Genomic DNA, 24,516 nt, shown 5'->3' on the forward strand with positions numbered 1-24,516 from the left:
GGCTTTTTGTTGCTCCTGGAAGAGGAACTGCAAAGCTATAAACATAAAGCTGTAAATATATATAGCCTAGGAATGTGCTTCGGTTTGAGTGTTGCACTCTTAGGACCTTCCCACTCTGGAACCCTTAAGTGCTGCTGAGGCATTGCTACCATGCACTTAGCAGGATGAACAGGTAAAATTGTAGCTCCACATGGTACTTAAAATAATGCTGCATTCCCTGTAAATGCAGGGCCCGCTCCCTGGGACAAGATTCCAGTAAGGATTTCTCAGTGCGAACCTCAGTGCAGAGATCTGCAATTACCCAGGACTAGGCCCTATGGCATTTCCGTGTGCTGCGCTGGTGCTGGCTTGCCAGAGCAGCTTCGTCACGCTGGCCACGTGACCTGGAAGTGTCTTCGGACAGCGCTGGCTCCCGGCCTCTTAAGTGAGATGAGCGCACAACCCTAGAGTCGGACACAACTGGCCCGTATGGGCAGGGGTACCTTTACCTTTAGGCCCTATGGAACACCTTTTATTTTTATTATTTAATTGAATTTATATACAGTGGTAGCTTGGGTTACATACGCTTCAGGTTACAGACTCCGCTAACCCAGAAATAGTACCTCAGGTTAAGAACTTTGCTTCAGGATGAGAACAGAAATCGCGCAGTGGAGGTGCAGCGGTGGCAGCGGGAGGCCCCATTAGCTAAAGTGGTGCTTCAGGTTAAGAACAGTTTCAGGTTTAGAACGGACCTCTGGAACGAATTAAGTACTTAACCTGAGGTAACCTGAGGTACCACTGTATTGCCCTATACCTGCAGGTCTCAGTGAGAATTCCTGTGGTGTAAGAGCGTTCATTCAGAAGCAAGTTCAACAGGACATGCACCCCCTCGAAGGCATGTTTAGGATCACAGCTTTCAATTGGCAACTTTCCCCATTGGATTGTGTATATAACTCTTTTAGAAATTAGGAATGCAGCAAGCTGCTTTATACCAATCCTGACTGTTGGGTCCATCTACCTCAGTATTGCCCACACTGACCGGCAGCAGCTGTCCAGGGTTTCAGGCAGGGGACATTCCTAGACTTTCCTGGCTGGAGATGCTGAGGGTCAAACATGGTACCTTCTGCTTGTAAAGCAGATGCTCTACCACTGAACAACATCCCTTCCTCAAAAGGTCACTGAAATCGGACCTTTAATTAAGCCATTGTTTCCTATTCACTGCTGGGCCCTTTAATTATCACTTCCTTTTTGGAGAGAGCAATTGTTTGCTCTCTTTTTTTCAATTTAATGTTTTTATTAGGACAGTTTTGGTTTAGCAAGATCCCCACCACCACCACCACCACCACCACCACCACCACATTTTTAAAAAGTGACCTAGTGGTTGCTTGCCTGCCAAGAGCCAATGTGGTGTTCTGGTTAGAGTGTCAGACTAGGACCTGGATGACCAGGGTTCAAATTCCCACTTGGTCATGAAGCTCACTGCCTCTCACCCTAACCTACCTCACAGGGTTGTTGTGGGCAGAACCATGTATGCCACCTTGGGCTTCTTGGAGGAAAAAGGTGGGATATACATGAAATAGATAAATAAACAGAAACAAGTAACTGCAGTGGTGAATCTCTTTGGAATTTCCTCCCCTCGTAATTAAGGCAGGTGCCAAGTATGGCTGACTTCCTTAACGGTGTGAAGGATAATCCTTAGCTGCAGGTGCATGGCTGGGGGAAGGGTTGGCCGGAGGGAAATTAAATGCAGGAAAGTGCTAAAGTAATAATTACTTTAGTAACCACGGAAAAGTTGCTGCAAAGAACACAAGCATCTGGGTGACCCAATGAAGACCTATAAGGTGATTTGAAAAAACCCGTTGTCTTGCTTCAGTCCACAGAGGATGGTGCTGAACCTCTGGATGTATTGTGATTCAGCGGTTTCATGTTGCTGTCTCCCTTTGAAGTTCCTTTACTCCAGGACGGACCCTCTAAGGGGTTACAGATAGTGTGTCCCGGGAGGTTGAAATGCCCCTCCGCTGGCGTTTGATGTCGCCCTTTCTGATGTCAGATTTGTGTCCATTGATTCTTTTATGCAGAGAGTGGCTTCTTTGTCCTGTGCAGAATGCTGAAGGGTATTGTTGGCAGGTGAGGGCATAGATAGCACAGCTTGGGAGCAGGATACCTAAAAGATAGTCTCACCCATTATCTACTATGCAGTGTAAGGACTGGGACTTTAGTGTGGCTACACGCAACCTTGGGAACTTTCTCCAGTGACATATCCGGCAAGCACTGCCTCTAGTCTCTTTTTGGTTGCCAGTTCAAGACCTTCCTTTTAGAAGGAGACTTTGAAGCGGATATTCTTATTCCAAGCCTGCATCTTTCATTGGGTGTGTGAAATTGTTTTCCTATATCCTTTTATTGCTGGTGGCAGGGGGGCACAGCTGGCATTTGGGTCTGCCACAGGGGCTGGTCCCTGCATCTCTGGAATATGAGGTCGCTTCTCCCTGTCAGCCTGGCATATGAGGCAAAGCATTTCTGGCAGGGAGTTGAGCAATGGGCTGGACTCTCCCTGCTCAATTTCTAAGTGGCAAAAGATGCTGTCAGTGGCCCAAGACCAGTGCCAGGGGAAATGGTGGCAAACCTACGTTTGAGATTGGATGGGTTATTGTTTTCACATTATTCAGTCTGTTAAAGCCTAATGATTTCTTTATGAATCATGTGGCATTTTAAGCCTTAAAAAAAGCACTCTTAGAGAGATTAAATGGAGTCTAGGACTCTCCAAGATTGCGATTACTCACAAAATCTGGCTTTTGATTAAAGAAGCTGGCAGCTTCATTGAGATCTTGGGAAAATCAGCTTTTGTTTAAAAGGAAAAGAGCAAGTCCCCCACCTGTTGCTATGAAGAAAAAGCAAGAGCAGTTGCTGTCACAGGCTCAGAAACTGGAGGGAGGTAAGTGAGTGAGGGGTGGAGGCTGCACTTTCCTCTGCAATTCAGACACACTTGGTTGGGAAATTCTCCTGCACAACCCTGATGGAGATAATGTGCCAGAGCACACTTGCTGCTAACATGGCCATAGACTGTTTGCCCTAGCTAGTGGCGTGACGCTAAGGTCCTAAACTTTGGGACTTGAATTATAGGGGCATGAGGAGAGGTTTAGGGTTCTTTTGTGCCACTATCCTTCACTGCCTTGTTTTCAGAAGGCTGTTTCAGAAGGAAGCATCTCCACCCCCATCGTTCAACCTGAACACGGAGGTCCAGCGCCGAGGGCCTTCTGGCAGTTTCCTCATTGCGAGAAGCAAAGTTACAGGGAACCAGGCAGAGGGCCTTCTCGGTAGTGGCGCCCTCCCTGTGGAATGCCCTCCCATCAGATGTCAAAGAAATAAACAACTATCTGATGTTTAGAAGACATCTGAAGGCAGCCCTGTTTAGGGAAGTTTTTAATGACTGATATTTTAATGTATTTTTAATCTTTTGTTGGAAGCTGCCCCAGCCAGATGGTTGGGGTATAAGTAATAAATTGTTGTTGTTGTTACAACTACTACTACTACTACTACAGTATATGCATGTTTGTGTTTGCATGTATGTGTTGATTTGAATAAAACTAGGGGACAGCAGGAGCTGGGGTTTGCAGATGCCATTAAGGCCCCCTACTGGGGCCATACTTATCAAAGGGATGGGAATATGACATGGTGAATAAACTTATTACTACAACTTTTACTTATCTGAATGCTCTTAAAAGTTGCAAAATACTTCACAATCTTTACCCTGCTCACAAGGGCCCTGCAAAGTAGGCCTGTGCAAATGCCGAACTGCATATTGATCCAGAGGCAATTGCCTCAGAGAATACAACTCAAGGATTCTTCCCAGTTTTGCAATAAGTGCCTTAAACTGAGAGAGGTACTCTGCTGATGCATTACTGAGAGGCTGCAATCCTATCTGCTTGAGTGTAAAGTGGAGTTCACCCTTTAACTTACTGGGACTTACCAGATTGGACTTGAATGCTGGAAAACTGACTGATAAAGCCCTAGACAACTGGAGATCCCAGCACCCACTTTGTGGAATCATCTCCCCTCTGAAATAAGGCAAGCACTGGCTTTCTTATGTTTTCGCTGCATGCTGATGAATGTTTTAATTCACCCAGGCATTTGCAGGTTATGAATGCCAGACTTTTAGTAGAACTGGCTGGTTTGAGTGTGAATTTCTGTGTTTTGTTGTGTTCTAATGTGATGTTTTTATGATAAATGTCATTGCAGTACCAATGAAAGGGAGGACAGAGATGTTTTTAAATGAATGAATGAATGAATGAATGAATGAATGAATGAATGTATACAGGACTGTGTTCTGTAACCTTCCTCTGGGATGAGGTGCTATGAAATGGCTGGATAGCTGGTGTTGATTTTATTTATTCCCAATGTATAAAGACCTCTTTTTACTGTAGATAGGATCAGACAAATCAATGAGATGTGAAAATAGATGCCTTATGGCTGCAAACTTGATCTTGTCCACTTTTCCATAGTCCTGCTAAACTCAGTGGAGAAAAGTAATCCTGCACAGAATCAGTTAGATCAGGGGTTGGCAACGTGGCGCCCGTGGGAGGCAAATGGTGCCGATGAAGGTCTTGGTAAATATCCTCAGAATTTCACAATGCACAAACGATGCTTTCTTTTTCCTCTTCAGTCCCTGTTTGTACTGACTCTGCCTTTCCTATACCTAACACGACATCTAAAATGTGCCTATATTTCATCGTGTGCCAGGATTGTACACCCACCCTCCATTCTGCTCTGAAGAGAGGTTCAAAGAACTTCTCTTGAGTTTCATTTCCAGCCATGAAATTGCAGTCAAACATAAATATGCATGAGTGCTAGTTAGTGCATGAAGGGATTAAGACCACAAAATTAGATTCCTAGACTCAGCTAAGCCACACCCCGTTTTATGATGAGGGAGGAAGTGAAGCCTTCTCTTCCTGTTCTCTCTCTCTGTATCATGTAACTGACCAAGGAATATGTGCTTCAGCAGGTTCCAAGCTTAGAGCATGTGTTTGAAGCTCTCTTTCTGTATTTTCACCCAAAAGTATTCTGCCTATGTTCTCCTTGCTGCTGTTTGGATAAAAGCATGAATTTGACCTCTGGAATGTTTTGTAAGTAAAGCATTTTAAATTTACTTTTGTGGTCTGTTCATTGCAAGAGGAGTAGAAAGAGAAAAGCACTGTATGCAACTAAACAGGATAAAAAGGTCTAACAACCTATATTCTGAACACTATACTGCTGTTTGACTTTAGTGAGTTTAAACTCTACTACCTGGGAGATCTCTCCAGCTGGAGGGCAAGCTTAGCCCCACGTTTTGAATCAAAGCACCCAACCAATACTTTTATTATTTACCCCACATACATGGGTCACAGGGATTAATATTTTTCCTCCCATATAGACTTCAGGCCAACCTCTCTCTCTCCCTCTAGCCTACCTTGCAGATATAAGTGGTGTGTGTGTGTGTGTGTGTAATTTGAATGCTGCTGCCCAGAGCTCCATGGTAGTAGGAAGAGATAATAATGTAATCAATTATAATAAGAATATGACCAGGACCTAGGTATATGAAGGCTTTTTAGATTTAATTATTTCATTTCAGTTGCATACCGCTCTGTATTAAAGATCACAGAGGGCTCACAGCATACTACAAGAAACAGTATACTCAGATACATTTTTCAAAACAACAACATCCCCCAAACAGCTTTATTGATTCAAAATAAAGTATTCTACCCAGGTAGTGCTGCACATGTGGAAGTGAATCTTGAACCAAAGTGATGATGTTTTGAAAATTAACAACATAGGTTCTCAATATAAAACCCAATGGGACAAATTTCCAGGTGTAGTCTCTTTGGCACACATTGCCACTTAATTAATCAAAATCAGTCACAAGCTGTCCTATGGTAGCATGCCTGTTTTCCCAGCTTGAGCTTTGTTGTGACTTGGTATTCTGCAACAGGAGTGGGGAGAGCAGCAAGAGAACAGCCCACTGATAGGCCACTGGCCAGTTTCCAGCTGAATCATCTTCTGCCTTCTGATTACTGGGTGGTTTTTTGTTTTGTTTTTCCTTTTTTGAAAGCAAAGCAGAGAACTGGCTATTTTCCATTGCTTTTTCTTTGCCTCACTTAAAAGGTGGGATGTTCCCACAGCAGCAGTTTTCTCTGGACTTGGCACTATTCTTTCACCAAGGGCATTTCCAGATGATCTGTTTATTGAGCCTGCATCCTCATTTGTTTGCAGGGAGGTTAGATGATGTTGTATCAAAACATGTGTAATCCCATACTTTCCTGTGCATTTCCCTGGCAATTTCCTTAACAGTGAAGCAGGTTTGTTGCGTAAAACCTCCCAATTATGCAACCTGAATTTGTTGGTAGTTGGATCCCATTTGAAAGTTGTTGTTGTTTAGTCATTTACTCATGTCCGACTCTTCGTGACCCCATGGACCAGAGCACGCCAGGCACTTCTGTCTTCCAATGCCTCCTGCAGTTTAGTCAAACTCATGCTGGTAGCTTCGAGAACACTGTCCAACCATCTCGTCCTCCATCATCCCCTTCTCCTTGTGCCCTCCATCTTTCCCAACATCAGGGTCTTTTCCAGGGAGTCTTCTCTTCTCATGAGGTGGCCAAAGTATTGGAGCCTCAACTTCACGATCTGTCCTTCCAGTGAGCATTCAGAATGGAGAGGTTTGATCTTCTTGCAGTCCATGGAACTCTTAAGTGTCTCCTCCAGCACCATAATGCAAAAGCATCAAATCTTCGGCGATCAGCCTTCTTTATGGACCAGCTCTAACTTCCGTACATCACTACTGGGAAAACCATAGCTTTAACTATACGGACCTTTGTTGGCAAGGTGATGTCTCTGCATTTGAAAGTAGAAACTATGAAAGTAGATAGTCCTTTGTCTGCATTCTTCTTCTTCTTCTTCTTCTTCTTACTACTACTACTACTACTGCTGCTGTTACTGTTCTACATTTGTAGATTTCAGGGCAGTTCGCAACATAAAAATACAAGATAAAAGTCTCAAAATACATAACAAAAACAAAACAATAAGCCCCCTCCCACAAACACATTTAAAAGGGTTATTGTATGTTAATCAGCCAAAGGCCTGGTTGAAGAGGAACATTTTTGCCTGGAGCCTAAAGGTGCATAATTAAGATGCCAGCTGAACTTCCTTGAGGAGAACATTTCATAAACAGGGGGCTACTGCAGAAAAGGCCTGTTCTCGTGTTGCCACCCTCTGGACCTCTCATGGAGGAGACTCATGAAAAAGAGCCTCAGTTGATGATCTTGGGGTCCAGAAAAATCATAAAATTGTAGAGTTGGAAAGGACCCTGAAGGTTATCTAGTACAATTTTCTGCAATGCAGTAATCTTGCCCATAACTGTCCCTGGGTGGGCTCAAACCACCAACCTTCTGGTTAACAGCCAGATGCACTGACCCACTGTGCCACCAACCTGGTCCTTGAGGTATTGCAGTGCTGAGACACACTGACCTGAGAGTAAGTCCCACCGAATTGAGTGAGTTTACCGCAAAGCAGACTTGCATAGGATGGCTCTACTGGGTTATTACAGAGAATCCAGGTGTGTTGCTTTAGACAAATGCAAGCTGGGAAAGTTTATCAATGGAAGTGGTTCTTCTGATCAGCAGGTACAGGGGTCCAAACATCAGGCAAGAGTTGTCACCATCATAGTCTCCTTGTGAGCTTCCAGTGGTGCAGTTGACAGGGAAAGCAGAAGAGTGGGTGTGATGATGTCATTGCCTAAGTGCCAGCATAAATGACAGGCTCTTCTTGCTCTGGCAACTGAATGCAGTTTGTTTGTGACAGATTAATCTAGAGGAAGTCAGAGAATCAGGAGGGATAATCCAGTAGAGCCTTTCTTTTTCTTTGGTGTGGTTTCTGCTTCACGCTAGGTGTTTAAAATATGACGCTTAGTCGCAAGACTGCACACAGCTGCCTGACTGTTTGGGTTCACCTTGGAGGCAAAGCTGTAGATTCACCTTGGAAGTGTGGTGATTGGGGTTGCCATGATGAGCTCTTGAACTTCACCCCCCCCCATTACACCAGTGGGGGCTCTGAAAAAGCTGGACAGTAAGGGAGGCAACAGAATACTAGACCAGAAGAGGCATTGGCTTGATGCTGCAGGAAAATTCATTGGCAGGAGTGTCTAATCAGGACCACTGCTAAGAAGCTGAGTATTCTGTGTTAATATATACTGAGCATGCAGTTCCACTGTGCAAATTTCAGGCAATGCTTGTGGCCAACAGAAATTATATGAAGTAAAAGTGCGCCATACAAGCCCATCCTGGATTATAGAGTTTGGCAACAGAAAGGGAGAAGCTGTGTTTGCTTGGCCTTGGGGATTGCTTTACAAGCTTCTTGTTTCCTTCCCTACGCATTTATTGTGTCTGCTTCACATTTCCTTTCTTACTTTAAATGCTGGTTTGATCTTCCTGCATGGTACATTATGCAATTATCTAATAACTTATAAATTCTCTATCACTTGGATCAGATAAAAGTTTTGTTGTTTGTTCTTGTAACACTTCTCGTGAGATCTTTCTGAAATCTTGCAAGATCTCACAGAGTGCATGAGATCTCTGAGGATTTCAGGGAGATCTTGCGGCATCTCCCAGGAACCTGCTGCCACTGCGCAACTGAGGTGAGGGATGGTTTGACAGGAGAGGCACAGGATTTCCTGTAATGCCTGCAACAGCAAAACGGGATGCACTGGCCCTGCTGCTAATCCCACCATTGAAGTTGCATCCTTGCCTGCAGCTGCAACCACACGCCCACGACAGAGTGGCGAGGGCCCAGAACTAGTGGTGAGGGTAAGGGCACTGATGCCGTAGCAGGGCTGGCAGCAGCAAAGGGGACTGGCAGCAGTGAAGGCGTGATCTGCCACTTGAGCCAAATTGCTTCACCTTGCCTTATGCAAATGCCAGCATTGCATGCATCTGAAGTGTATGATAGTCCATGAAAACTTAAGCCATAATAAATTTGTCAGCCTTTCAGGTGCTACAAGGCTCTTGGTAGTCTTTTTAAAATTATGATTGTGAGATTTTTTTCTGCTTGCGTTTCTTTAAGCGGCTCATAAATTGTATTATCTGCTACCAAGGAAACAGTGACTTATTGGACTTATCGGGGGGGTCAGCGGTTCGAATCCCCATGATGGAGTGAGTTCCGTTGCTCTGTCTCACCTCTTGCCAATCTAGCAGTTCAAAAGCAGGCCAGTGCAAGTAGATAAATAGGTACCGCTGCGGCGGGAAGGTAAGCGGCGTTTCAGTGTGCTCTGGCTTCCATCCTGGAGTTCTGTTGCACCAGAAGTGGTTTAGTCATGCTGGCCATATGACCTGGACAGCTGACTGTGGACAAATTCTGGTTCCCTTGGCCACAACCCCATAGTCACCTTTAACTGGACTTAACTGACCAGGGATCCTTTACCATGTTGCCTATAACGTAACTGGATATAGATAAAAATGAATACATTAAATAATTGAAAGGTAATTGGTTAAATTAAGAAAACAAGTGAAAATAACACTTAATAAACCTCTCTCTAGACTTGAGGTGTATATTTCTAGTGCTCACCATATTTCCGTGAATGCAAGTTGTTTCAAACTGCTTTCAATATTGTGTTTTAATTGTTGTAACCCACCGCTTAGGGTGCAGGGCAGGTGATCAACATCCTCATCCTCAACAACAGCAGCAATGCAGATGCTCCCTAACCCGCTTTGCCGCATCTGGTGCCGAGCTGGAGACCTTGCCCCGCCCCCTTGTAGCCATTGGCAGCAGAAGAGGCGTGGCTTAGACTCAGGAGAGGGAGGGGCCTCACCTCCATGCTCGTCTCAGAGGAGGCATCAATCAGATACAGTAATTCCAAGGCTGCTCCGCCCTGCTGCAACTTGAGAGGGCACACACTGATTTCCCACACAGACGGTGGTGCTGTGAGAGAGAACAGAGGTGTGTGTATGTCTATGAGAGGGGTGGGTTTTTGGAAGGTGCCTGTGTGTGAATTTATTTTACGTGCGTAGATCAGTGTACACTGACCAGCGTACAATCTTTGCAGTAAGGCTCTCTTCTGATGGCATGAGTACAGTGGTACCTCGGGTTAAGTACTTAATTCGTTCCGGAGGTCCGTTCTTAACCTGAAACTGTTCTTAACCTGAAGCACTACTTTAGCTAATGGGGCCTCCTGCTGCCGCCACGCCGCCAGAGCACGATTTCTGTTCTCATCCTGAAGCAAAGTTCTTAACCCGAGGTACTATTTCTGGGTTAGCGGAGTCTGTAACCTGAAGCATATGTAACCTGAAGCGTATGTAACCCGAAGCGTATGTAACCCGAGGTACCACTGTATTACAACGACTAGTAGATTCTTATCTGCTGCAGGCTTCATCCGCCTTCACAGCCGTTGTAACATGCCACTTGTTGTCTTCCGCCTGTTCTGCCGTTAAGGACTTCGTGGATCACCTTGTTGACACTCATGGTGCACAGTTTCTTTAAAGCAACAAAGACCATCTATCGGCCAATAAATCATGGCATATGCCCCCTATGTTCAACAGATGATATCACACTTCTAAAAGATAAAAAAACTATTGCACTGAACTTGAAAGAACATTACCAGCATCTCCTTAACCACAACTCACCCGTAGCTGCTGAGGTCTTCTCACAAATTCTGCAAAAACAAAAACAAAGAGGAGCTTGCAGTATCTCCAAATCTGGGAGAGTTGTGTACAGCTATTAATCAAATGAAAAACAACAAAGCCAGTGGACCTGATGGGATACCTTGTGAAATCTTCAAAGTGGGCGGAATTGAACTTATACAACTTCACAAACTCATCGAAAAAAATCCGGGAGAGAGAGGAGATCCCAGCAGACTTTAGGGATGCCAAAATTATCAATCTCTTTAAAAAAGGTGATAGAACGGATTGAGGAAACTATCGAGGCATTTCTTCATTAGCTGCGGCCAGCAAAATTCTTGCAAGGATCTTTGCAAACTGTCTCTTAACAATATCCAAGGCTACCCTTCCTGAATCCCAAAATGGTTTTTGACCTTCTAGGGGGACAGTGGACATGATTTTCACTGCTCGACAACTTCAAGAAAAATGTAGAGAGCAAAACCAACCCCTGAATATGGCATTTATTGACCTGACGAAGACCTTCAACACTAAATCGTAATGCCCTGTGGACTGTCTTTCTGAAAATTGGCTGCCCAGATAAATTTGTGAACATCATTCGGCTCCGCCATGATAATATGACAGCCACAATCACAGATAACAGTGGCTCCCAAAGTGAATCTTTCACGGTGGGATCAGGTGTTGTGTTATTGCCCCAACTCTATTCATTATTTTCATTGCCATGATCCTACACTTTGTTGAAGGGAAACTCCCCACTGGAGTAGAAATCATATATCAAACAGATGGAAAGCTCTTTCACCTGAGCAGGCTGAAAGCAAAGAGTATGGTTACCGTAACTTCCTTCTTAAAGCTTCAGTATGCTGATGACAATGTAGGGCATGCACACTCAGAGGATGACCTCCAAACCATCGTAAATATCTTCGCAGAAGCTTACGAAAAGCTTGGCCTGTTGCTCAATTTCCAAAAAACCAAAGTGCTGCACTAACAATCCCTCTGCAGCGCCACAAATCCAACTCAATGGTGTAACATTGGAAAGTGTTGATCACTTCTCCTACCTGAGCAGTTATCTTTCCACAAGGGCCAACATTGATGCCGAAATCCAGCATCGCCTGCTTTCTCCCAATTGAAGTGCAGAGTGTTTAAGTACCGGGACATTCACAGGGAAACCAAAATGCTTGTTTACAAAGCTATTGTACTACCAACATTACTGTATGCTTGTGAAACATGGACCACTTATAAACACCATCTCCAACTCCTCGAAAGATTCCATTAACAGTGTCTCCGAAAAAATTTACACATCACTTGGGAAGACAGGTGAAGTAATACCAGTGTACTGGAAGAAGCAAAGATCACCAGCGTCGAAGCAATGATCCTTCAACGTCAACTTCGTTGGACTGGTCATGTTGTGCGGATGCCCGATTATCATCTTCCAAAGCAATTACTCTATTCCGAACTTAAAAATATAAAGTGTAATGCTGATGGTCAACAAAAGAGGTTTAAAAACTCTCTCAAGGCAAATCTAAAAAAAAAAGGAGTATAAAGATCGACAATTGGGTGCTTCAATTGGAGAACAACCTTTACCAAAAGTATCATGGACTTTGAAGATGCTGGAACTCAGGACGAAAGGGAGAAACGTGTTAAGAGGAAGCCACGTTTTGCAAACCCTCACCGTGATCAACTCCCGCCCGGAAACCAATGTCTCCGTCGTGGAAGGACGTGGGGATCCAGAATTGGCCTCCACAGTCACTTACTTAACTCACTGTTAAGACCGTGTGCATGGAAGACAATCTTACTCGGCTACGAGCGATCGCCAAAGAAGAAGACCACGCAGGCGGCGGGGCTGCTGGCGAAAGCGAGCGAGCGCAGAGCTGTGTGCAAGTCTACGAGAGGCGCGTTATTACTATGCAGGCCACGCCCCCTCTTTGCAACACTCCCCTCCTGCCCGCCTTCCCATTGGTCGGCGAGGCACGAGGCGGCCGGGAATTTCTGGGCCCGCCCCCCCGCGCCTCCGCCGCCTCCAGAGCGCCGTTGGCTCCGCCTGGCGCCCCGCCCACCCCGCGCTGACGTCGCCGCATCTCATTACGCGGCCGGCTCGCTCGCGCTGCTGTTCTGGGGGGCGCTGCCAGAGCCGAGCAGGTGCCCGAAGATGGCGAGTCGGAGCCGGAGCCGGACTCGGACTCAGGAAGAGCGGGAGAGGCGGCGGCAGCAACAGCAGCAGCAGCACCAGCAGCAGCAGCATCACTGCTACCAGCCCGGCCTCGGCCCCTCCGCGCCCTCCTCCTCCTCCTCGCCGCCCCTCGGCTCGCCTTCGCCCCCCGCCGCCTCGCCGCCCTGCGGGGCCCTCACGCCGCCCTCGCCCTCCCTCGTCCTCCTCCTCCTGGCCGCCGCCGCCGCCGCCTCGCTGCTCCCCACAGGTAGGCACGCAGGAGGGCGAGCCGGCACCTCCTCGCTCCCGCACACTTTCGCCTCAGGGCGCTTCCCGCCCTCGCAGGGAGAGGGGCGCCCCCTCCCTCAGCCGGGTGTGTAAGGGGGGGGCTCGTCTCTCTCTCTCTCCCCCAGGAAAGAGGGGTAGGAGGGTGGTCGAGTCCTCCCCTCCCTCTTTCTTCCCCCTGCCTCAGTTTCCCTGCTGGAAAGGCTGACTCGCTTTTCTAGCCTCTTTTCACTCACACACAGACACACAACTCCCAGTCATTGGAGGCTGTCTCCTCCACACACACACACACACACACACCTCTCCGTTTCATTGCTCCTCTGCTGCAATCCAAACCTGATTGTGGCTTTTCTCTTTTATTTTTTTTCTCTCTCTCTCTCCCCTCCTCCACTTTCTCCATGCTTCTCTCTTTCTTTCCGTGTCTTCTCCGGCCATGGACTATTGTTCTTTTCTTCCCCTCTCCGTGCACTGCAATTCTCTCCACCACCACCCTCCTTCCCTCCCCAAATTCCTTTTAGGATTTTCGGGTTTCTCGTCACTCCACCCCCCACGGTGTTTCCCTCGTCAAACTGGTCCTCCTTTTCTTCTCTTCCCCCCCATCCTCATTGCATCTTTTTTCTCTCTGCCCCCCTTTGCTACACACACACACACACACACACACACACACGAGTGTTGACTTTGCTTGTCCCCCTCCCCCCTCTCCTCGCATGTCGGAACTGGAGCTTGAATCAGTTCTCTCTGTCTCTTCTCTCTGTTCTGCTACAATATAAATCTACCCTTCACATTCTTGAGCATTGTTCTTTCATTCATCCCCCTTTTTTTTGCTTCTGTTCTGTAGCTGCAATATCAGCCGAAACGTCCCTGTCTCTTCTCTCTTACCCCCCCCCCCCATTCATTGACAGCCCTTGGAGTCTAGCCAAAAGCCTTTTCCAAGCCTGCCCCCCCCCGCCCGAATCTGCCCATTTACCTCCCTGCCCGATGTGATTTGTGCTTTCTTTCCATCCCTTCTTTTTCTGTCTCTGCTCCCCCACCCCTGATTCCTTTTCTTGTGCCAGTTTCTACTTTTTTGCTCCTTCGTTCAGACACAGCTCCTGCTATCACTTCTCTCTTCCTTTTGCGTATTCCGTCAAGGTTCCCTCACATCGATCGATCGTCTCCCTTTCTATCAACTCAGTGGAGAATTCCTCTTTTTTGCTGTTTCCTTTGTCACTAAACTGTCCACCAGCCCCACACCAACTCCCCATGGCCCCTTAGAGGGAGCCAACTACAGTTCTCCCTTTGCCTTTCAACCTGAAGTTGTAGTGCCCTTTCATTTTGCTTTCATGTCTGTTGTCCCTGCCTGTCTCCCTCTCTTTCTCTTTTTCCTTGGTATGAATGTGAAAACCTTTTCTCTTAACTGCCGTTCCCCACTGAGATATGAGGGAGTTACGGCAAAAAGGGGGCTGCAGCAAAGGAGGGGGCTCCTCTTGAATGTGCACCCCCCTGCCTGTGTGCATGTGTGTGTGTGTAAGTGCACCCGTGCTTCGATTTGCTTTGTGTAGTGATTCGTGCATGTTGAATCTTCAGTAGTTGATCCATGGCTGTGTTTGGAATCAGCAACTGCCCGCCTCCTGAGGTTCTCCCACAGGCTTCTCCAAACCTCCTGCCAGTCCATATCTTGCAGACAGGAAAGGATTTGAGGGGCTTGGCTTGAGGGTGGTGATGGTGGAGGAAAGGGTAGTGTGCGCGCACTGTCTCTGCAGTGGCTCCCGTGTGTTGTGCTTTGGCAAATGCTGAAATCAAAAAAAAGAACCCTACACAAGATCTCCCTGTTTCCTATGTCCCTATTGCAAACATTTTCTGTTCCATAGCAGAGTCAGTCTTGGCACGGTTGGAAAAGAAGAGGGCAGTATTTGCTTTCAATAACAAAGAGGAGAGAGGAATCACTTCGCTGTCAGATCGCTCTTTGCTTTGGTTCAGATAATGCTGTTTGCTGATTTCTCTTTACCTACTCCTTTCCCTTTCCTCCTGTGGAAAGAATTGTGGGGCATAGAGAGAGCAGCTTGACGTTGCAGCTTGCCTCCGGGAACTAGTGGAGTGACAAGAACAGCAACAAGTGAGGGGGGAAGTGGGGTGGGGTAGGAGAGGAACAACCTCCCCCCTCCCAGCTTTGCAGCAAATGAGTCCTTGTCAGAGCTTGAACCTTCAGCTGGGATGTGCTCTCAAAAATGCTTTCATCTCTCAACTGATTATTGGCTTTTCTCGTTTCTCATTCCTCTCTCAATGCATTTTAATATAAATATAATGTGCAGTTGAATAAATTGTAATGGGATGGGCTAAGCTCTTGTGATATATAGTCAATGAAGAGCTTTTGTTTTAAAAGTAAATATATATTACATGATCCAATTTGTTCTATACACTGAGGGTGGACTGAATTAATAAATGGGAATTCCCTTCAACCTCATTTTTCCTCTGCTTTGAATTGCAAAATTCTAAATTTATGAGTGAAGGTGGTAGACTGGTTTGGAAGCTCCTAATCTGTTGGTTTCTGTCTTGGATATATGCAAGTTCTGGTGATCGTAATAAAATACGTTCATGAAAGAGCACCTTTATTTTTACAGAACCTCTGCCTTGAAAATAGCAGATATGTGAGGGTCTGTTTGTGATGTATAACCAAGGTGAGAGTGGGCAAATAGTGTGGGTGGGGAAGGAAAACCAGAAGGTGGTAATGTGAATTATCTGTTTTGCAGCCAGAAAACAGGAATGCACAAGGCCACTTAACTGGTAGCAAAATAGCGTTGTTGAGGAGTCATTCTAAGTAGCAGTAGGTCTTAAGTTTTTTTAAATGAACACAAGAGTTTACCTCCTTAAAAGAGGACATGTTTACTTCGCAAAGGAGGGGCTGTGTGCTCTATGGTCCATGTCAGAGCTACATGAAGATTCTGTTGCCTGTTACCATGGAAGCAGCTTCTTTCTCTTACATATCTTACAGCCTAACACTCGTTTTTTAAAGCAAGATTTTGAACAAAACAGCACTGGTTGGTGTGCTTGTGGCATCTATTTCTTCATTTTGGCATGCACCCAGTTTTAAATGCACACCAAAGTAGCAAAAGGCTGTTTTATTGAAGCACAAGCCATGCATACATTGTCTGAATTGATGCATCTTTTTCTGCAAATTGCAGACAAGGCTTCCGTCAGAACTTCCTCATTGAGAACCTGTTGGTTTGGGGGCAAAACCTCCTATGTTGTTTTGCTACTAATGGTTAATGGAAGCCCCTTTGATGTTAGCTGTTGGTTCTTTGTTAATACCAAATACTTCTTGCACAGTTGATCATTTTCTTTAGAATTCAGTGAAAGTTGGTTAACATGGATTTTCTTTGAATACAGTAATAGGTGAGTGAATCTGAGTGAAGAAATAGCCCTGAGGCAGAAGTACTTAGCAGTGACTTGCCTCAGTTTTCTGGGTGCTCTGCAAAGTAACTGCCTTCTCATTGTTGCATCCTTTCTCCCTCACATACCCATTCTTGAACTGGGTGGCTGCAGGGCGGGGGGGGGAGGGGGGGACACTTCTCTTGTGTCCGATTGCATTGATAAAATATCCCTCATTAACGCCACTTTATATTTACAGTGTGTCACTGGAGATGTACAAGGCCTCATTTACTGACTTGTGTGACAAGAGCATCTAGCATTATTTGCCCAGGACATTTTGGACTAACAACAGAGCCATTGAGTGATCCATTGAATTTAACTAATACGAGAACGGTGGGGAATAAAAGCGCAGGCAGCTCTCTGGAACAAAGAGCTGTATTCATATGTATGTTGTACATGCTTTATCAAGTTCTGCAGAATAGCCCCCTTGGAAAGGGGTCGGGGAGGGAGGAAGAGAAGAAAAACTGTTGTCACTTTCTGTTCATTATGCTGGCTCTGCAAACCTTCCATTGGAACATAGTGCCTTCCAGAGTGATGCGATCGTCCTGAAAGCTGACTGCAACAAAGGTGACACTTGCTTTTTCAAAAACCGGCAGTCTTCTAGAAGGCAGTTCTGGTGCTGGAATTGTTTTGGGTAGCTGACTGAAGAGCGGAGCGTAGAGAGACATGTCCTTGGTGGTGGCTGATCTTTTGATCATAAGATGGTGAAACAGAGATGTCACTTTAGCATGATGCCTGTCAGCTTTCGGTGCCAGACATTCAATATGCTCAGACTCGGAGGCAGTTTACGTAATTATCTTTCTGTCTTCATTTTTAAAGGATTTTCTTCCCTCCTTCCACCAGCTGGTGATTCTCGTGTTCAAGAGTGAAACTATAAAACGGCCGCTGGTTTTATGGGATTGCGCTGTTCATGTTCCCACTCTCACACCTCTTGGTTTTAGATAGCATAGCAAAACCAATTCAAGTCATTTGTTCTGGAGAACTGGACCACTAAGCAATAGCCACCTTCAAATAAAGTTGCTTTTTGTCATGTGGGCATGAATGCACAATTCCTTAATGCTTCATTCCATCAGTAAAATAAGAACACAAGCAAAATTCACAGTGAATATAATAATATGGCAACTCTCTTAAATGGTGGCAGGTTCTAATACAGGTAACAGTTTGGACGAAGTGAATTATGCTTGAAGGTGATACAAAACAGAGTCCTTTCTGTTTTCTTTTTTAAAAAAGTTAGTATGTTTACATAAATTAAAGTGTTTTCTCTAATGGAACCCTCAGCAAGTATCTAAAATGAAGTATCTAAACAGTGCCATAGAAGAAATGTGACTTGCATTGGGTGTTTATTATCTGGAGAGCACCACAAAGAATCAACTGTTGCAGAACTGAAAATTCACCAGCCTCAGCCTAGAAGCCATTTGTCTAGAAAAAAATTGGCAATCAGAGTTGAAAGTGTCTCTGTGTTCTAGAAATGATCTCTGGCAAAGCATTTGTTGCTTGTCTTTGTCAAGCACTTGCCTTTTTGCCTACAGTCTCTTACTTCTAATGCTGATTAAACATTCCCTTAACAAGACCTGTGAATGGAATTGTCTTTGAGATTCTGCTCTTGTACTCATCTTCCTGACCAGGAAGCAGCTTTACATGTTTAAGCCCTGTTTTCTCTGGCTACTGCAAGGATACTGCAGTTCAGCGGTGGGTCTTGACCTATCATTTGTGAAGGCTTCAAAGCAAGTGGCAGTTTTCAATGGAGACTTTTACAAGCTCTTTTCAGAGGTTGATAGTTTTTGTGTTCTTGATGGCTCCTAGCATAGAAGAAATTTTTCTATGCTGAATCCTGGTGGAACACACAAATCTCCTGGGTTCCCATGGTCAGATGGTTTTCATTGGCCTTCTTCCCATTTGGTTAACCTGGTCCTGAAGTCACTGCTGCATAAGTTAATTCTACAGAAGTTGTGTAAAGGAGAGAGCCTTTCCGATAAGCTCCTGAAATAGTACGATAATCAGGAGTGTGCTCTGGAGCATGTAGTAATTGCAGCACAAAAAACGATTCAAGCATGGGTAATTGTAATGGGGATAGGTAATGTTAAGACTTGGTTTAAAATAAGCTGGTAACTTTAATCTATGCATTTCTATAGCACCTTTCATCTGAAGATCGCTGTGCTTTACAGTTAATTAAACTTCACAATGCTTCTATGAGGCTGAAAAAGGAAATATTCCAAGTGGTATCGAAAAGCAGTCACTACTGGGGTGGAACACAGCTGCCGTTTAACAGTGCATGGTAATCCAACGTAGCACTTTAGGAAGAATAAAACTCTTTAGGTTGTGGTGCAGAAAGATCTTGCCTACACAATTGGATTTTGGTAGTAGTTATGATGATACAAAAAATGTCCTTTACAGTGTGTTAGTAGCAGTGATTGTAGCCCTGGGAGAGGATGCTTTTAGGGCCATGTATTTTGGATGGATTGTATACAATCAGTAACTAAACTTTTGCAGATGACATAATTAAACTCATTGTTTTTCACCTTATGGTAGCTACTTTTTTATAACTGAGAGGTGCATAATCAAAAATTTTTGCATCTGCCCTTGCTGTTGAGGTCCATTGAGACCTAAAAGCACCATATTAGCACCTCACTATGTTATTGTGATCAGGTAAGTTTTATATTTCCCAAAATCTTTGGGTGTTTGCCAAAAGCTATGGACAGCTCACTTTCCTGGCCAAGCTTGTTACCTTTGGCTAGACTTGATGACAAAGTTATTAATTTTACGGCTTTAATTTCTGACTCACATTCCACCTTTCTCTGAACAAGGCAGGACCACAAAAGTAACATGTTAATTGTGTCAGTGTTAGAAGATAGTTCCCCCATCCTGTTTTCGTCATGGAAGCATGGTAGGGGAGATAACAACATACGAGTTTAGTTGTCTTTTGTCCAGTTTCTTTACCATCAGTGGGTGCAGTTTGTGTAATGTGTGGTGCCGAAATGTATTTTCATATAATTAACAGCCATCCCTAGGGACTGCTTATGTTCAGATACTCCAGATCGGTCATTTAATAGTGTACCAATTGTGATAGGATGGCACTCGGAAACTGCTTTACATTTAGTGTTAGGTTGGCCTTGGTTCATTGCTTTGAGGCTTTCGTTGTTGGCTTTGCTGTTTGGTTGTGTAAACATTAAAGTGCTTTTGTTTCAAACATATTTTTTGTTGCTTCAGTAGCGAATGGAGTCTTGCCCTTGTTCCCTCTGGGCAGGGCTGGTTCGATGATATGTTCTGCTGGGGCAGCAGTCTGTAGACATGGTCTCTGCCCTGTTACTAAATGACAGTGCTGTGTGAGAGACTGGGTCAGCCTCTAACCCAATGTGTGTGTCTGGTCAGAGATAATAAAATGTATTTTGCCTTGGATCAGGCGTGCTGTTTCATTCCACATCAAAGACTGCCTATTTAAATGCTATTACCATCCTGTTTGTGTGCATCAGAAATGACTTACCTAGTAATTTCCTCAGTGTTATGCATATACTATGTGCACTTTGTTGATGGGGTTTGGGCTGACTCGTCTGTAGAAACACAATAATTTTACCTCTCTAAAGTGCCTTTACATTTCTTTGGCTACATCTTGCATTTTGAGCAAAATAGGTTGGAGCACTCTGGTATTCATGTCTGGAATACAGTGGAGTGTCTTACAGCACAGACCATTTTTCTTCCACTCCTTGATGCTTGGAATATGAGTGTATTCTGAAAGCTTTGTAAATCAGTATATCTATTTCAGTTGGGTTGGTTTCGGGTACTGTATATACATTTTCATTTATTTATTTATACTGTTTTTATATCACACCTTTCCTGTAAGGTGCTCAAGGCAGCATACATGGTTCTCCTCCCTCAATTTTATTCTCACAACAACCCTGTGAAGTAGGTTAGGCTGAAGGATAGTGAATAGCCAAAGATCACTCAGTGAACTTCGTGAGTTTGTACTGTGATCTACCAAGTCTTCTACTGACACGCAAACCATTGCACCACATTTGTGATGGCTGTTAGAGGTACATAGATTGAGTACATTAATTGTTGAATCTTTGACTAAATCTTTTTGGTGAATCCTGGCGACAGCACTTTGGTACAAAATAGCCAGTGAAACTTGCCTTTGTCTAGTACCCTACAGTCTAAGAAGTTTCATGTTGTATTTAGGTGTGGTTCCGGTAACTTTAGCCCTGTGTTTCACAATTGGCTGGAGTCATAGTTCCTAGTTTCTTTAGAGCAGGAATAGGGAACCTGTTCTCTGGATGTTGGATTACAGCTCCCTTTAGTTTAGCCAGCATGACCAGGGAGTTGTAGGCCTAACAACACCTGGAGGGCCACAAGTCTCCCATTCCTTCTTTGCAGAGCTTGAAGGAACAATCAGTTTTAATTTCTCCTGATAGTTGCTAGTGGACTGTGGACTGTGGCATAAGTGGACTGTGCAAAGCATTTACAACCTCCACGGTCTGTGATTGAGTGTTGATGTATGTCCATCTCTGTGTACTTGAATTCTGGTGCAACATATCTTAAGAGACCAAGTTCCGGGTCTATTGTGTGTGTAGTTGGGACACAGCAGAGACAACTGTAGAAACTGCTGTAGCTTCTTAAAGCTTTGACATGAGTCAATGCAGAAGCTTGGGTGCTTTTTAAAAAGCAGATTACCGTATATCTTAAAATTGGCAATTTAGCTCAACGGATGATTTTTTTATTCTGTTTTAAACCTTATATTCTGCTTTATACTGTAAAACTAGTTGAGGCCCAGTCCGAGCTCATCAGCTGTGCATTTTTTATATTTGCTGCTGTCATGAGATGCAAAATCCAGCTTGTCTTTCTATGCGATAATATTTGATGGGGTCTAAATATTTTATTTACAAGTTTCCTGGTACGTCCAGGATTTTGTACATGCTTTTGATGGTAGCAATAAGTAAGCATGTGGATGGTGGTTGTCAAGGGTGAACTTCCCTCTGCCTCCTCCCTTAAACTTTTAGTTCTCTGTTAAACAGGTTGTTTGTTGGTCACTGTAAGGGCTGTTCCTTTTGTTTGTCCCAGAGTATTATTTCTGCCTTCTATCCTGTACACAGCAATTCACTCTTGTTTAGGAGTTTAATCAGGCTTCTGGAATATCGCCTTGATGATGCTTCCTAGCTGTCTATTGCACTTTCTTATTTGTATTTTTTTCCTCCTACAGCACAATAAGTAACTCATTTTCTGCTGGGTGTAAATGCCTTACCTATGCCTCTTAATGAAGTGCAATTTCCACTTTCCCCGAAAGTGATGCAGTTGGGTGATTGGTCAAGCTGAGAGTTTATCTCCTCTGTCAATCATTTGTGAAGACCAACTTGCAAATGTTTTGTATAAAAGGTGCAAAGCTGGCTTCTGCTTAACTACCTGTTCACAGAACATAGTGGAATAATTAGTAGGCTATTTTTGCAGGACTTATGTTGGATAAGCAGGGGAGCTTGAGGGGCTATGATTTCAGGGGGTGTATCGTATAGTAGGAAGCAGCAGGAAAATTAGTTGAACTGGCCAGTCACATTTCTTTGTGGTCAAAGATTCCACAGAGGATAGAAGAAGAACATACTCACTGAAATTCTTTATTTGAAAAATGGAGACTTCAAAGCTACCAAAAGCACTTAATTTTGCTTTAAATTGCTCAACTAAATTTGTGTTATCACTTGAAAGGTGCAGGTAGTGATTAGCTTTCTTGACACCGAATTGTTCCTGCTTTGTTCCTTTCTTGTGAACATCTAACATCCTAAAGATGAGAGGGAGCTCTGAAAAAACAACCACCATTTGGCACTCATTCTAATATTGGCAGCCACTGAATAATCTCATGTAGGAGCAGGAGGAAACACCTTTCAAATATCTCTTAGTGGACAGGACACAGGCTTTATCCTACATTGGTTTCAGAGTCTGATACTTGCAGTAGACATAAAAAATTAAGTAGGTTAACATGATTTTTTGTTGGAGCCGTTCAGTTTTAATCCCTGTTTCCTGGCTTTTGGATAGGCAGGGCAAGCATTTGAGTTTAAGGCTGAACTGCTATACACACTTACTTGGGAGTAGGTCCCATTGAACTCAGTGGAGCTTACTTCTGAGTAAATATGCATATAATTGCATAGTAGGAATCATCAGGCAAAAAAATCAGCTAGGAGGTTAAAGGCAGCTTCATGTTAGAAATATTGAGATTTCTCAAAAAAGGGGAAGGACAGCAAAAATTAATGCACCAGTTGAGATAATTGGAGATAAACAGATATGAAGTAAATCTTTTGATACTGTAGTTTAGCACTTTAGTATGTGCATTGTTTTGGGATGTTACTGAATTTTGTGATTGTTACCATATGTTCAGAAACTTATGATGGGCACTTAAGTCAAACAAAAGCTGCGGTAATATCCCAGCATATTAGGAAGTTTTGTGGAGTTGAGTGAAGCTTCTTCAAATATCTATAAGGAAAAATGTTCAGTTTTAAATATATATTGGCCAGTGAAGTGTATGGAACAACAACAAAAAATAGCTTGTTAGCATGGGGGAGAGTACAAAAGCTTTGTTTTCTGCAGGCCCTCTCCTATTGATTCAGCAGGTTGCAAGATGGTGTATTGGTGGTTCTGATACATGCTTCAATGTCAATATTCTGATTCCAGTAAATAAAAATGTTACTCAAATTACACTGACATACAGTAGTTCAATATACCATAGTCCAGCCTTTGCCAATCTGGTGCGCTTTAGGATTGCCATATGTCCTCTTTTTAATGGATATGTAAAATAAGAGTCATAGCAATCCATACGTAAAAGTAGAAGTTGGCAAATGTGTCTTCTTTTTTGCTCTTAAAAATATGGCAATCCTATTTTCTGGACTACATCTTTTTTTAGCCCCAGTCTGTGCAGCTCTGCTGGCTGAGAGGCTCATGGGAATTGTAGTCCAGAGAATTGCACCAGGTTGGTGAAGATTGCCTTAGTCATTAATGGAGCTGCAAAAAAACCCTCCTCCAAAGGCCTGGAATTTGAAACATATTTCCAGTCCAGTTCTTTGAGCTGTACATTGCTTTATATTATCTTGGTTTATAGGAAGTTGTCGTAAGAGAAATGGGTCCCCTGTTAGACTTGCCACCTGAAGTTAGCATAGGACACCAGAAGGGGCAAAATATCAGAAGCTGAAAACTTACTGTGCATCTTCTGCTTCTGTCATAACTCATCAGAGTTCCTTGCCATTTAGGCAATCTGAACACCCCCCCCCCCAGTTCATAAATCTACTCAGTGGGGTGGGGGTGGTGGAATAGCCAAGCTTACTCTTAAGTCGTTGCGTGACACCTTCACCAGTATTTTCGTTTCCAAAATACTGCGAAGTTCATACACAAGCTAATTCCCTCTTAAGCCTAGTGAAGCTAATTAAGCTCAGGTGTGGGCAGACTTTAGGCTTTATACTTTGGTTTACACTTTATACTTCGTTTTTCTGGAACCTGAGGGCCATTAACCAGAGCCAGGTGCAAAAGTGTGACCAGGGTGAATGGAGGATCATGCAAGCTGGGAGTTTGGGGCAGGAGGACCAAATTTCTTGATGCATTTATGAGCACTAGGATGGTCAGTGCATCAAAACAGAGATGGACATCTATTTCATTTCCATGCATGCCGCCGTAATTTCTGGTTTAATATAAATCTTTCAAAATATATAAGTAGTTATTTACATGCGTTTGAATTGCTGGGAACTCAGTTGCATCATTGAAAGAAATGGATTGCTAAGTTCTGATCTGTACATTAGTCTGAGAAATGTGGACTCGGTAACTTTGGAATTCACAAAGTCCTCACGTTTTCCTACATACAAGCACAAAATATATATCTGAATACATACAGGTCATGGATTCTAACAGCTTAATTTAGGGGGGGGGGATACTTTTGTTTCAAGTCAGAAACCCTGGCTCAATCTACCACAAATCATTTAGTGATTTAGCAGTAGATCCCAATCTGAAGTGAGCAGAAAGCAATTCCTGATCACCAAACCTATCCATCTCTCTGTCACGTGCCTACTCTCTCTAACGCTGAATTCTTTCCCCCAAGCCAGACACCTT

At 44.1% G+C, this 24,516-nt stretch overlaps 1 protein-coding gene across 8 annotated transcripts in view; it reads left to right on the forward strand.

Moving 5' to 3' along the window:
• The first annotated feature begins 12,714 nt into the window (after window positions 1-12,714).
• The window catches only part of CADM1 (cell adhesion molecule 1), a 300,635-nt gene continuing 288,833 nt past the window's right edge, over window positions 12,715-24,516 (forward strand). For 6 of the 8 annotated variants that reach the window (XM_081889906.1, XM_081889907.1, XM_081889908.1 and 3 more), the window contains exon 1: window positions 12,716-13,024. In XM_081889906.1, the coding sequence (XP_081746032.1) occupies window positions 12,757-13,024 (268 nt within the window). In that variant the 5' untranslated portion in view covers window positions 12,716-12,756. Of the gene's footprint in view, window positions 13,025-24,516 lie in introns of all 8 variants that reach the window. The other 2 variants (XM_081889913.1, XM_081889909.1) reach the window with 2 other exon arrangements.

The sequence above is a fragment of the Podarcis melisellensis genome (genome assembly GCF_964234715.1).
Source record: "Podarcis melisellensis genome assembly, chromosome: 15".
NCBI lineage: Eukaryota > Metazoa > Chordata > Lepidosauria > Squamata > Lacertidae > Podarcis > Podarcis melisellensis.